The 15,151-nt window shown below is 33.8% G+C and overlaps 1 protein-coding gene across 1 annotated transcript in view; it reads left to right on the top strand.

Annotated features, from left to right (window-relative positions):
- Window positions 1-644: 644 nt before the first annotated feature.
- LOC109055130 (pro-interleukin-16-like) overlaps window positions 645-15,151 on the top strand; it is a 33,667-nt gene continuing 19,160 nt past the window's right edge. The window contains exons 1-7 of the mRNA XM_042726818.1: window positions 645-892; window positions 6,902-7,296; window positions 9,851-9,963; window positions 11,133-11,265; window positions 12,856-12,966; window positions 13,697-13,799; window positions 14,106-14,254. Of these exons, the coding sequence (XP_042582752.1) occupies window positions 880-892; window positions 6,902-7,296; window positions 9,851-9,963; window positions 11,133-11,265; window positions 12,856-12,966; window positions 13,697-13,799; window positions 14,106-14,254 (1,017 nt within the window). The 5' untranslated portion in view covers window positions 645-879. The remainder of the gene's footprint in view (window positions 893-6,901; window positions 7,297-9,850; window positions 9,964-11,132; window positions 11,266-12,855; window positions 12,967-13,696; window positions 13,800-14,105; window positions 14,255-15,151) is intronic.

Below are 15,151 nucleotides of genomic sequence, written 5' to 3'. Positions count from 1 at the left end.
GACAAACCTGATACTTAAATGAAACACGACAGAGAACTCCATTAAGGTTCCTGAGCTATTAAAGAGCAACCTCATGGCAATCAGATATTCCTCTGGGTGATGCTATATAGTAACTGCAGCAGCGCTAGTATTTATAGCATTACTGTAATCTGCCATCGTCGCCACGCTCTTCTTACAGACGCAATCAAATCATAAGCAGTTTTGCATCTTTTAGTCTGTCTTTTAGCTTAATGCTATACTAAAAGTTGGAAAAATGTGTACTTTTTAGCACACTGCCATTGAAAAGTTTGGGGTCGGTTTTAAATGGTTTTAGTCTCCTATGCTCACCAAGGCTACATTTATTTGATAAAAATTACAGTAAAAGAGAAATGTTGTAATTATATTGTTTTATTACAATTCCAAAATGCAACTACAATAATCTTTTAGTTAAGAATGCAGTGACTGAGTCAAAGAGAAAATCCTCTTCTCAGTCATCTCTGGTGGCCAGCAAAAGAAAGCCTTGTGTGTTGACTAGGTGTGAGGTCACTTACAGATGGAGAAAGTCTCTCTCTCCCTCTCTCTTGAAATTGTCAGACAGGAAGAGGGCTGTGATTTGGTGGCCGGCTCTATGAGACGCACTTGTGTTCAGCTGGCCACTGGAAAGGGAGGGTAGGCGGCAGTTACAAACGCTCCTCTTAACTCACTGACAGCCTCTGGCACTACTCCGAGTGAGAGAGAGCGAGGGAGAGGGAGACATTTCTGAGCATAGAGAGGGAACTTGTTCAGTGGTGGACTTTTATCATGCTGAACTGACCAGCGTCTTCCCTCTGGAATACTCTACCAAACAACTGCTAGGACGAGACTCACAACACAGGGATCATTTTACTGCAAGACACCAAAATGCTCAGCTTTGGTGAGTCTTTCATTCCTCTTCGGTGGAAACTTACATGCGACATTTAGCCACACCTGATTCAGAGCTCAGAAACAGATGTTAAGGCACAAACACACACAGTTCACCATGTCAGGTTAAATGGCATCAACCAAACACATGCAGAGAAAATAGCATTGTATGCAATCACTGCACGCCTATCCCAGAGCTTGTGCATGTTTCCTTTGATGCTGTACTGAACTCCAGACGCTAATGTTTGTCATAATTAGATCGGATGGAGACAGATCCATCAACGTGGTCCCAGCTTAACCATGCAATCTGTCCAATGCATCAGTGGAAGCATAACATGCGCTGATTCATACTACAGTTATGAGAGTAACTTACAATTTATTACCATTATAAAAAAGTTGAATGTTGTGTCTCAGAGTAATTGAATGCAGAGTTTGCTGGGACGGCTTTTAGTCATTGCATAATATGGAAATGGTTTGATTAAAAAAAGCACCGCTTGCTGGGATCTGACAAATGCTTTTGATTAAAGGAGGAATTGTTTACACTTTCATAAACAGTGACTGAGAAACATGAAAACAAAACAATGGAAATCTGCAATCTAGACTACTTGAACTAGCTATTCAGTTAGTTTGCAAATAGCAATAATTACCCTAGCAACCACCTAGTAATATCCCAGCAACCACCATTATGTTTCATGCATTATTCAGTTGTGTTGTTGTTGTTGTTGATAAAAGGCTGTCTGATCATCAGGGAGGACAGGAACTAACAAACCATCAAACACATTTTCTAAAGGTTTTCATTGTCATTGATTTATTTAAATGCTACTTCTGTCAAATCATCATGTCACTTCATCATTTCCATGAACCAGTGTTGCTTTTGGTCTATTTTTCTTTCAAAAGTCTTCAAACTAAACAGTATGACGGCTCTGCACCATTACATCAATGGTTGAGTCAACACATTTCAAATGGGAAACAATTTCATACTGTGCCACTGAAGTAACTGCAAATTATATTCTGCACACAGTTGCTGCAAATAACATAAAAATAGACGGAATGTGCCATTAAAACCTTTCACCTACATCTTACCATTTTAGGTCAGTTTACCCAGTTTACCCGTACTGCAATGTGCCAAACCCTTTTAGCATATTTTTCACTTTTTAAAAACATGCTTATGATGCTTGCAGTGAAGAAAACATGTTTTGTTCCAGGATCAGATTAAACAATTTACTCTAGCCTTAAAATGTTAAGAGCTTGTTTCCTCATATGTTAGTCGCTTTGGATAAAAGCATCTGCTAAATGAACAGATGTAAATGTAGACTATCAGCCAGAGAGCTGATCTCAGTGATTGCAACACATGTTGGCAGATATATTGGTACTTTTGCTCTGGCCTAAAGCAGGCAAGCACAAGGCTGATATTACATCATGAATAACCCAGTACATCTCAGTGATTCATCCAGACATCCATTAAGAAAAAACGACCCCACAAACATACAGGCTCTGTTTTAAAACAGTGTGCTGCCCTGCTGTTTACAGCACATTCATTTGAAACACCATACAAAGGAAGGAGCTCAACTCAAAATGGGTTTCTATAGGATTTGGTGTTAGCTAGGGTGACTTTATGTTCTCCTGTTCCTGGAAATGTATTGGTCGGGATATCTAAATTGCCTAAAATATCTTCTTTTGTTTCCCGGAAGGTAATGACTATAAAGTAGTTTGACCAATAGCATGCAGGCTTTGATCGACCAATCATGGGGCATGAGAAGATATGATCTAAAGATAATGGATTGTAAAGAGCATGTCCATAGGAAAACAAAGCCAAAATCTAGACATTTTAGGCATTTCTGGTGTTGAATGAATTAGTATATTTATTATTAAAAGCATTTCTCTCACTCCATTTGCCATCTTGAATGTATTTTGCCACACTGCTGTAGCTATATCACTATTAGTCAAAGTAGTCACAATAATTTATTCCAAAAATCACAATAACAGAATACCGAACAACTTGCAGCTTAATGTAATGAATAAAGTGAAACTCAAGGTTTAAATCGCTAAAAATCTTCCTGCTCTGTGAACTGAACAGTCACATTTACATCTCATTCAAAAGATAAATCCAAATATCTCAATTGGTCACGTCACACAAGAGCCAAAGGAAATTCACATTTAAGCTGCCTTTAAAGGGGTCATATGAGGTTGCTAAAAAGAACATTATGTTGTGTATTTGGTATAATGCAATGTGTTTATGCAGTTTAAGTTTCAAAAAACACATTATTTTCCACATACTGTACATTATTGTTTCTTCTCTATGCCCTGTCTTTCTGAAACACGTTGATTTTTACTAAAGCTCATCTTTCTGAAAAGCGAAGTGTACGCTGATTGGCCAGCTATCCAGTGCGTTGTGATTGGCTGAATACCTCAAGCGTGTGATGGAAATGTTACACCCCTTACCATACTGCCGTTACCTTCATTAAACAGGAAACCAAAGCCAAAACCTGGATATTTTAAGCAATATAGAAATCCTGGCCAGGACGAGTCCTGGGAAAATGGCACATTTGGTCACCCTTGCATAATTACGACATCAGATGTGTTTCAGTTGGAGATGCAAGATGGCGATGCACGTTTTCAATAAAGCACTTTGGATCAACGATGGTTTAAAGTAGTGCTCAATTAATAAAGTTCGACTTGACAATAATTTAGCAAAATCATTCAAACCAGATTCTAAAAAAAAAGGGGAAAAAAAAGATAAATAAAGAATGTGCATTAGCCTTGCTTTTGCTTTGTTTTTATTCAATAAGAAGATACTGTAAATTGAATGGTTATATATTCTATTGTAAATGCACAGTACACTGCAAATGAAAAATAATAATTTCATTGATTTCAACAAATTTATCGATACAGACGCTGCATCTATTGCGTCCGCCATGTTTTCTCACCGTCACGCCCCCAACTCAGAAACTCAGGGCTTAAGGAAATTTCAGAGGTTCTCTCTTATAATTACAATATTGTGGCGGGCGGCATACTGTACTTGATGTGCGTTCAATTTGCGACATGACTTTATCGCACCATTAAAGACTGTCAATAAAATGACGATTTTTGTATCTTGGACGCGCGTTTCTCCTAACTTTCTGAACATCGTTCACACCAGCAGCACGTCTAGGATAACTTTAAATGCTGTCTGTGCGTGTAGGCGTATCACCAGGTGCTGGAACAGACCCATACCGCTCATTGCATCAGGACCCATGCTGCTAACGAGCCTAGACAATGCTCTCTCGGTAGACTAATTATCCTATCAAAATTTAGCAGCACCTTAAAACACTTTGTGGACGCTGGAGTCATTTGTCAAGTTTTGAAGTTGGGACTTTTTGTGGCAATCAGTGCCAAAGAAAACAAAGGAGCTGCTGGGTAATGTAGTGTTTAAAGGCCAAGAGTGGGAGCTGCTGCAGCTGCTCTCATAAAGTTTCATTTGTGGAGATCATAATATTTCTAGACTTCAAAGGGGGGAATATTTTAATTCTCATATGAGCAATCTGAATAAGATTGTGGTTAATGTCTTTCCATATGTTACTGATGTAAAAGTGATGCGGATTAAATATTAAATAAATGTTTGACAGAGAGGTCTCAGAATAAGGGATCGTTCATCCAAAAACTGAGAATTTACTCACCCTCATGTGAGATCCCCATTGGTAGATAAAAAGTTTATTCAATTGATCAATCAATCAATGAAAATATTTGAACTATACCTTCATACAGCTCTTTTCCATTGACAATAACATTGTAAACAATAGCATGACAATCATAATCTTGACTATATGTAACAAAATGATACGGTCACAATAAATATTTATTATCTCAATGGCAAGTCAGTGTGGTACATTTACAAGGCCTGAAAGATAAAATTAGAGAATTTTATACCATGATAAATAACATAAAAAATATGATTTACATGATCTGTCTGTACCACTCCTCCTATTTCAAAACTTCAGTGGCATCTGTGAAGTAAATAGGAGCAATGATATCAAACAGCTGCTGGAAGTGCAGGAAGTTTACTAACTGACCATCCCAACAGAATCAATCTGTTGAGTCTCAGACCCCAAGGCTTCTTGCAGACAATACCACAAAAGGACTTCATAATGCATGAATATCTGAGATCTTCTCTTTGTGGTGCAGTAATGCTCACTATCACCAGCAGGTGACTATGACATCATTCTCACCAAAGTACATCACGATTAAGACGCAAGCAGTCACAGTATATTCCCACATGACAGCGTGAATATGAGCTCATCTTACAAGACTGGTAATGTATGTGCAGCCGGTCATTTATAATGCATGACGGATCCCGACATGCCTGCAAGGAAAGGAAACAAAAAAAAACATTTAGAATCAGAATCAGAAAGAGCTTTATTGCCAAGTATGCTTGCGCATACAAGGAATTTTTTTAGTGACATAAGCTTCCAGTACACAGAGACAAGAACACACAGTCAAAAAAAATCCTTTGAAAAAAAAAAAGTATAAAAAAATTTTCCAAAAAATAAAAATGAAAAAGAATTAATAAAAATCAAGGAATTTGAATGAAGGGTATAACAAATAAATATAAGGATATTGCACATTTTTATTGCATAAGTGGGGAACATTTAACTGTTCATGAGGTAGATTGCCTGGGGGAAGAAACTGATCTTGTGCCTGACTGTCCTGGTATTTGCGGCTCTGAAGCGCCGGCCAGATGGCAAAGTTCAAAGATGGGGTAACTTGGATAGCACTGAAAAAACAAACAAACAAATGGTTTAGAATCCTCAGTATTGTACAGATAATATATTTCTGTTGAGATATTTGCATCAGAATGTGGTTTTCTAATTAGAAAATGTAACGTGGCAGTCTTTCATTTAAATGAAGAGCCAAGATCAAAATGTTTAAAATCTCTTAAAGCGACAGTTCAACCAAAAATAAAACTTCTGTCTTTGTTACCTAACCCTCATATCAGTCTAAAGTTGTATGATGTTATTTTTTCCTTCAAAAGGAAGATTTTGTAGTGTCTTTATGTTTTATTACAACAGATTAAAGTGACTGTATCTGTCAAAATCTAAAAAAGGATTAAAAAACCTCAAGTTTGATGGGACTTCATGTGCTTTTTTTGTCCTTTATGAAGACTTTGTCACTTTGAATGATTGTTTGTCTGAAAAAGAGCACTCTTCTGTGCTTCATTAAAAAAACAAAACAAAAAAAAACAGCATATTATGCACTGAAAAAACAAACAATCAAATGGTGTCGCATTACTTTGAAACAATTTTAACTCAGAAATTGCTAGTAAATTTCACAAATAAATACAAAGGAATGGCAAGTAACACTGAATTAAATGCAACATTTTGAAGTACACTGAAAATATATAAATATATAAAATATATAAAAAGTGTATAAACAGTTTTCACTGAGAAATTGATAGTAAATTTCACAAACAATTACGAAGAAATTGCAAGCAACATTGAATAAAATGTGAAAACGTTAGAAAGACTAAAATAGTATTTCCTTTTAAAATTCAGTACTTCAGTAATCTTTATTTACATCTTTGAAAAATAATTTTTACAGTGTATTTTCTTGTAAAATGTACTAAAAATGGTGTTTCATATACGACTTTTTACCATTAAAAATTAAAACAGGAATTAAAACAGCACGATTGTGAGTAAATAATGAGAGATTTGTTTATATTTTATATTTTATACTATACTATTCTATTTTATTTATATTTCAATTTTATTTTTTCATGTCTGTGCAGTCCATTTCACGTGTGTATTTCCCTCCTTTTGAACACACACACACACACACACACACACACACACACACACACACACACACACACACACAACTGTCTCACAGTCATGGGGCAATACTTTCTCTTTTTTCCTCTGTCATGGATCAGAGAAGAAAAGCACTCTTATCTGCGTCTGTAGCCTCTGTGATTTCTGAGAACACTTAGGCCATGGGAGGATGGCAGAACGGACTCCTAACTGAATTTTCTAATTGCTCTCGCCTGCAGAGCGCCCCCCTCCATTAGCAGTGATGCATCCTGGGAGAGAACCTCCCTCTGTGGCCATCCTGCCTCTGAGAAACACCCACCACCAGCAGCTGCATCACAGGAGGAGAACCAAGAGGATGGAGAGGGGCAAAGCGGGACTGCGCTCCAAGAAACTGGCCATCCTGTCACGGTCGCTCATCATCTGCAGCTCCAGCACCAATGAAGACGCGTCCAGTCCAGAAGAGAGGTACCGTGAGCCCTGGGACGGTGGGCTGGAGGAGACACACCGCAGGGACCCGCTGGAAGGGTCCATGGAAAATTCTGAAAAATACATGACAAGGAGCGTCAGCATCCAGGTGCCTCAGAGGGGCCAGGAGGCCCCCAGAAGAACTATGAGGAGGTCCTTCTCCATCAAGGTATGTGTTACTGATGACATCGCAGCAGCTGGACTTGCCTATTGGTTGCATCTGATGACATCACAGAAGTGGTGAACATCTATCAGACCTGCATTTAAGTTTCCATCACTCATTTTCCAAATGAATAAGTTTGAACACTTACATTATGCATTCAGCAGACTTAAAAATGAGGAACAAAAGTAACTGGTCAAAGAGCCAACAATATTCTTAAAATATATTGCCAGGTTTATTAGACTAAGACTAACAATTATTCAAATAACTTTAGGAAGAGCTTTCCAGAAGTTGTTAATGCATTGCTTTCCTGTCATGTTTAATTCATGAATGAAATATAAGCGGTGAAACTTTTTTTTTTTTAGTGCAGGTGTTGCTTTGGATCGCATAGAACAAAACATATGTGTCCACCAGTCACTGAAGTACTCATATATTAAGTAAAGCAAGTTTTTTTTATTATATAGTACACTGCAAACACAATATTAAAATAAATATTTACATAACAAAGAAAAAGTCAGGCTTAAAACTTATAAGGAAAGAAAAATATAATTATTCAACTATTAAATAGATGATGCCACAATAATACAGCGCAGAAAAAAATTATATAACGTACGTTGTATCACATTCTGCAAGTGAGTTGTGCATATACAGTATATACATTTTTAAGTATTATATATATATATATATATATATATATATATATATATATATATATATATATATATATATATTTATATATATAGTAAAAATACAGTTAAAAAATTAGTAATTTAATAAAAAAATGACAACTTTGCAATTAAATTAAAAGAACTGTGTATATGAAAGACTGTGGAAATTTAAAGCTATGTACAATCTAAGACAACAATATACAAACATTGTAAAACAGCACTGAACTGTGACGCTTTTATGATCTTTTGTACAGCTGCTTTACATCTGAAATTGAATTAGTTTCATATTTGATGAATCCTGATGATGATAACTGAGAATGCTAGAGTATTTCTCAAAAGTTTTCCGTACAATCTTAATTCTGGCTTGCCTGCCTGGATCACAGGGATGTCTCCTGCTGAAGTGAATCATTATCACATGGCTGGTGTGATGGGAGATTCTGTGGTTCTGCCCAACTCATTACTCCTGCACAAAAGAGAGCTTGTTGTGATACAGAGAGACACAGAACGCAGCGCTCGTACAGCTCACATACTGTAGGACATTCCTGTAAAGTCTTAAATTATAACTTACTGATAAAACAAACTGTGACCTTTGCATGACATTGTAACAACATTTACTTTATTTACATTTACTGTAATGGCATTGCTGGGACTTTATGAATAAGCAATATGCTATGTTCAGAAAGGAATGATATAGTCAGACAACTGATTTACGGTATAAAGTCTGATACACATTGTAACCTATTCTGGTCTAGACTAGTCAACGTAGACAAAAATAAATAAATAAATAAAAGACCAACCACAATTCACATTGCTCATTTTAGCTGCAGTTAGATAATGCCACAATAATAACACTGCAGGAAAAATTTAATGATCTATCACTTTCTAAAAGTGAGTGGTACAGAAAGTATAAATTATTAAATTATTGAAAAATATTATAGCTAGATGTAAATATTATATTCTTATACTCTCTCTCTCTCTAATTTTGCATTTTAAGCTTTTTTTAATCGTAAGCATCAAGAAAAAATATTATATATTAATATTCATTGTATTATATTGCACAAAATATTATATATATATATATATATATATAATTTCTCATTTTGAAAACATAAAATAATTAATAATAATTAAATTAATAACTAATTTAAATATAATAATAATAATAATAATAATAATAATAATAATAATAATAATTAAAAATAAAATACTTTTTGTAAAACTATCCTTTGCACTAAGGTGAAATAACACATCAAGAAAAATATTATAAATAAATAATCACTACATTATATACATAGGTATATATATAAAATCTTTTTTTTTGTTTGTCTTTGCCATTAAGGTGAAATAACATCAAAAAGGAGATGTAAAAATCACAGCCAAATGTTTTATTTATAACACTGACAATGAAAGGTCATGTGAACCATACTGCATTGTGGGATACAGTGTTTCACAATTGATCATCTGAATATTTCATGTACACAGAACATTTGCATACTGTGCCCAGCAAGCATACTGCATGCTGCAGAAATAGTATGAACAGTATGTTAGTATGGCATTTCAAGCAAAAGCGGGACTGAAGATTTTACCAGCACCTGACAGTTTTGATCATGATCTTTGTTCCTTAGCCCTTCGCATATGAAGTTACCCTGCTAAAATGACCTGCTCTCTCCGGCTTTCTTTAACTCTCTTAAAGTTCATTCTGTGAAACATTGCAGCTCTTTATAGCGAGGCCTGTAAAGGTCACTGATGTGGTTCATGGTCTAATAAAGCACAGCTATTATGGTCACATTTGACTCAGCTGTCAAACCGTAGATTTTTTTGGTTGTTAACAGCTCTTTTTATATGGAGGAATAGTAGTGCCTTGTCTGACTGATCTGATGGCTCCTCTGGAACAGGAAAGCAGTTTCTGGAGAATGTGTGTCACCACAAGGGAGGAGGGTCTGCAAGCGGGTGATAACAAACTTCAGTCCAGCAACAATGGTGCGTCTGTTGGACAAGATTTACACAGGTAATAATCAGCTCATTCTGACTGCTTTATATGTTGTCCAAACACAGGGTTCAACTATAAGGATCTTTCTGCTGGCAAAAATTATAATTTAAATACACTGAATAAAAAAAAAAAAAAAGATAAGTTTTACAAAAATTTATATTTCAATACTTTAATTCAATGTGTTACTTGCAGTTTATGTGTAATTATTTATGAGTAAAAATTGTTTCAAAGTAAATCCTACAAGTATTTTCAAATGATAACTTTTATTAATAGTGGATCATACCGCAATCAAAGCTTATGAAGCAATCTCCTCAGTATGTAGAGGAACTCTAAATAAAATTATTTAAATCACATAAAAATAATCAATAATAATATTTATTAATAAAATGTAATATTTAAATGTGATTAAAATGTTAATTAAATAAATAATAAAATAACAAGAATAAGAATAATAAATGAAGTGTATTGAGGAACTAAAATAAAATTAACAAAATTAAATTATTTAAATTAAATGAAAGAAATTAAAATTATTTTTTATAAACTGTAATTAATTAAAACAAATTAAAATGTTTATTAATTTAATAATAATAATAATAATAATAATAAATGAACTAAATGTTGTAACAAAAATATTCTTTACATTCAATAATAATAATAATAATAATAATAATAATAATAATAATTATAACACATTATAATTAAAATAATTATATTGTTAATTAACTTAACAATAATAATAATAATAATAAATGAGGTGTATGGTGTAACTCTAAATAAAATCATGTACATGAAATAAAAATAATTATAATAATACTATTATAAATGAAATTTATTTAATTAAAAATAATAAAAATAATAATAATAATACTACTAATAATACTACTACTACTACTACTACTACTACTACTACTAATAATAATAATAATAATGCATATTATTAGTAGTAGTTGTAGTAAAATATTAATAATAATTTAAAAACTATATACATCACTTACATAAGTGTTCACACTGACCCTTGTCCATCTGTCTATCCTTACTGTTGAACCCTCTAACAAATGTCCTATTCACATGTTCCCATGAAAAATGCATGTGTGTAAACATACACCACACATACACACAGCTCTCTGCATATTACAGCATAAACATAAGTGCCTTAATGCACATATTTTGTTGTTTTCTGTCTCTAGGGACACTTACGTCTACTTTGGAGACAGACTTGCCCCATTTAACGGACAGATTATAAACGATCAAACCAAACTGGAGGCTGATCCAGAGAAAAGGCCCGTGCTGAAGACTGTATGTGGAACCACCAGCACTGAAGTAAGACTTTATCAGCTGTTTGTCCATTACAAACATCAAAACATTCCTCTAAACTGATCTGAGGCCAGTTCTGTGGGTTGGGTTTGGTCTATTCTGAGCATTCTGAAAATGTCAGACGACCAGCCGTGATCCCAAATAACTTCTACACTCCCACAAACTCAGCTATGCCTCTGACAGCAGGCGCACATTGCCATGCAAACATTAGTAGGTAATTTCTCTGAAACAAACCATCTATTGTTCTTGTTTAATTTGTAAAATCCAACAAAATGAGCGTGCTGTTTAGTTGAGAATGGTTTCAATTAGCCACATTACAGAAATACTTAAACTAATCAGTGAAGTTCAAAAATATCTGGAAACTGTCTGCTTTGGAAAATTGTAGGAAGTCTGAAACATTTTTAATCATTACATGATTATTTTCAGTAAAATGAACCATTTTGCTTTGTAGTTCTGAGATATAGGTTATATTTATTCAAACAAGATAAACATGACAAAAAGAAGATACAATGAATGTCAATTTTTTTCATGAGGTTTAAATTAATTGAAGAAAATGTGAATGCAAACATCAAAAAATATGTTTTCAAATACATTTAAAATATACATAATATAGCCAAAAAATATTTGCTAAAATATGTTTAAAATAATATGTAAATATATTTTCTAACAATAAATATTTTGGCCATTTATTAAATATGTTTTTTAAAAAGATTTTTTTTTAAAGTATAGATTTTGCCCTTTAAACAGTATTTCAGTTAAAAAAAATACATATCTCACATTTGAAGAAAACTTTGTCTATAACTTGTGTGAACATATAACATAGCTTACTATATATATATATATATATATATATATATATATATATATATATATATATATATATATATATATATATATATATATATATATATTGGCATTTAGCCTAAATGTAGTCTACTTTAAGATTGGGAATGTATTTTCTTGCCCTTGAAAAACATTTTGAAGTCTATTTTGGTATATGACGGTTAAAACTACATTTATTTGATTTTTTTAAATATATATTTTATTGAGCTTCACTGTTTACAACATATATTTTTAATATATGGTTACTATGTAGGTATTTCCTGGCATAAGTCAAAAGAGCCCACGGTTAATTTACTAGATATGGTTTGGATCCTTTTTCAATGTAAAAAAAATTGTATGTCTGATCACTTAGAAAAATAAAATACACTTCCAAAAGCATCATGATTTGATGTATAATCTAACCAAAGTTTAATACTCCTGGGTTATGGGTTTGACTGACCCTATGTATAAGTAAAGTATTAGTAATAGTGAAGCTTACCTTAGCAAACTGCACATAACCAGCTAAGCATACTTGGTTGAACCTCTCTTTGAGCAGATCTGAAACACACAAGTCAAATGTGATTAAACAGACTTCAACCAACACAGAATCCATTCAAGACGCTGAGCAGATCCCAGATGCAGCAAAAACTAATTTAATTCAGGATGGAAAAAGAGACACAGAATAGAATAGGTTTTTTTTTTTTTTTTTTTTGCTATGACCCATTCAGATTTTGAGGAGAATCGAAGCATGTTTATCTGTTGTTTGTACTGCAGGGCTTCTCTCCATGTGAAAGCAGAGCTCTGTTCGCTAATGTCAATGAATCAGACAAGCTTGGCTACACTTATGGAGAAAAGGAGGCAATGGGAAACAACAATAACTTGAAGGTGGGGAGCATACCCTGTTTTTCCCCTCAGCTGGAAAATCCTCGGTTTCAAAGTGATCTTTGTGATCTTTAGCTTAATTAGGGTCATATGTTGTGTTTCGAAAGAGGGGTGGGTGGTATGACCGAATTGGATATGCTATGGAAGCCAATTTCTGCCTTATATATATATATATATATATATATATATATATATATATATATATATATATATATATATATATATATATATATAATAAAAATGCATACTTTGTGATATCTACAGTTTGAACATTTGGGGTCAGTAAGATTTTAAAAAAATTATTATTATTATTATTATTTTAATGGTTTTGAAGTCTCTTATGCTCACCAAAGCTGCAATTCTTTGAACAAAGGTACAGTAAAAACAGTAATATTATGTAATATTATTAAAAATGTAAAAAAAATCTCCTTTCTATTTGGATACAATTTAAAATGTTATTTATCCTTGTGATTTTAAAGCTGAATTTTCAGCATCATTAATCCAGTCTTCAGTGTCACACAGTGTCACATGATCCTTCTAAATTTGCTGCTCAAGAAATCTGTTTTTTGCTCCATAACCTGATGCCGCCATGTCCACTGAAATAAAGAATACAGTACAATCTCTTTCAGTAGACACACATCAACTGTATTTGTCATACCACCCAGCCCTATTACTAAATGATTTCTAGAATACTATTTCTTCTAGCATCCTAATACCATGAGCATGGTTGCAGATGCCAATTATTAAGGTGTCAGACGATGACAGCAAGAACTGCGTCAACGAAGATCAGAGCTGCCAAGAGACGTCCTGCAAGAGATCTCGCTCCAGCTCCACCAGTGAGACAAACCTGCATGAACACAAGAGTCATAGCACTATCCCAATCCATCTCTCAGCATTCGTTTATAGTATAACTCAACCATGCTAATCCCAGTTCAAGCACTGACTCAAACATGCAACACTGCACTGAAGAAGAGCAACCTTTTTCATTACATAACTTCATAAACACTTGAGAATACCCCACAGGAGATGTGAATGTTTTGTGCTCCTGAACATAAACATATGATGTTGTACTCGCATGCTGTTCACATCGTCCAACATCAACAGCTCATCTTATGTAACTCCACATGTCCACATGGTTTTAGGCGTTCACCCGTACTGGATCGGAGACTTGGATACCATCATTATGAAGACGCCAGAGCTGTTCCCGTGTACCGCCCACGCCACCACAGGCTTTTACGGCAACAGGAAGTCTCTCTCTCAGCAGCTGGAATTCCCTCACAGCATTCCACAGGTGAGGGAGGGAGAGCCGGTCACAGAATCTGGACTGTTTGGGTCACATTAAAGGGATAATTCACCCAAAAATGAAAATTCGGTCATGGTTTACTCACCTTCAAGTTGTTCCAAACCTGTATGAGTTTCTTTCTTCTGCTGAGCAAACCCCACCCCCACCCCCCACAAACACAGATATGAAAGTGCACTTTTCATGTTATTATTCATGCATGCTTTTGAATACAAACAATCGGCAGATTATTGCAGAAGTGAACTTATTTCAAAAAAATGAAAGTATAAAAAGTTATAGAAGTTTAAATTTGCTGTAAAGAAAATGTATTGTTTTGTATAAAATAAATATTTTACAAAATTAATCCAAAATTATTAATTAATTGATTTATTTATTCACTTTTTAACGCCATGCCAGCATCAAGGCTATTTTCATGGTGATCTCTGAATAAATTATACAAGGTATACAATTAACAAAAGGTTATAAAAGACATTTCAGATGTGCACTAGACAAAATTTTAAAATACATCAAGGTGATACATTTTTAAATAAATCAGTTAGACACACCTCTGAATAAAACCGTTGTCTATTTACATAAAAAAGTACAATCCAATAAAATATGCTTCACGGTCATTTTAGCTTGACAAGTAAGGCATAATGGTGATTCTTCACCTTTTAATAAATGTCCATGTGTAAATCTTGAATGACCTTAAAGACACCTTGTAAAAACAACTCGGTCATACCTAGATTTAAAAATAGTAAATATATATATATATATATATATATATTATATATATATATATATATATATATATATATATATATATATATATATATTGTTTAAATTAAACAAAATTTCTTACACTAGGATTTGTTATTCTCATGACATTTTTCCCATTCCATCTGCCAC

Source organism: Cyprinus carpio, chromosome B7 (assembly GCF_018340385.1).
Source record: "Cyprinus carpio isolate SPL01 chromosome B7, ASM1834038v1, whole genome shotgun sequence".
NCBI classification, from domain to species: Eukaryota; Metazoa; Chordata; class Actinopteri; order Cypriniformes; family Cyprinidae; genus Cyprinus; species Cyprinus carpio.
This window is presented reverse-complemented; position numbering and strand designations above follow the sequence as displayed.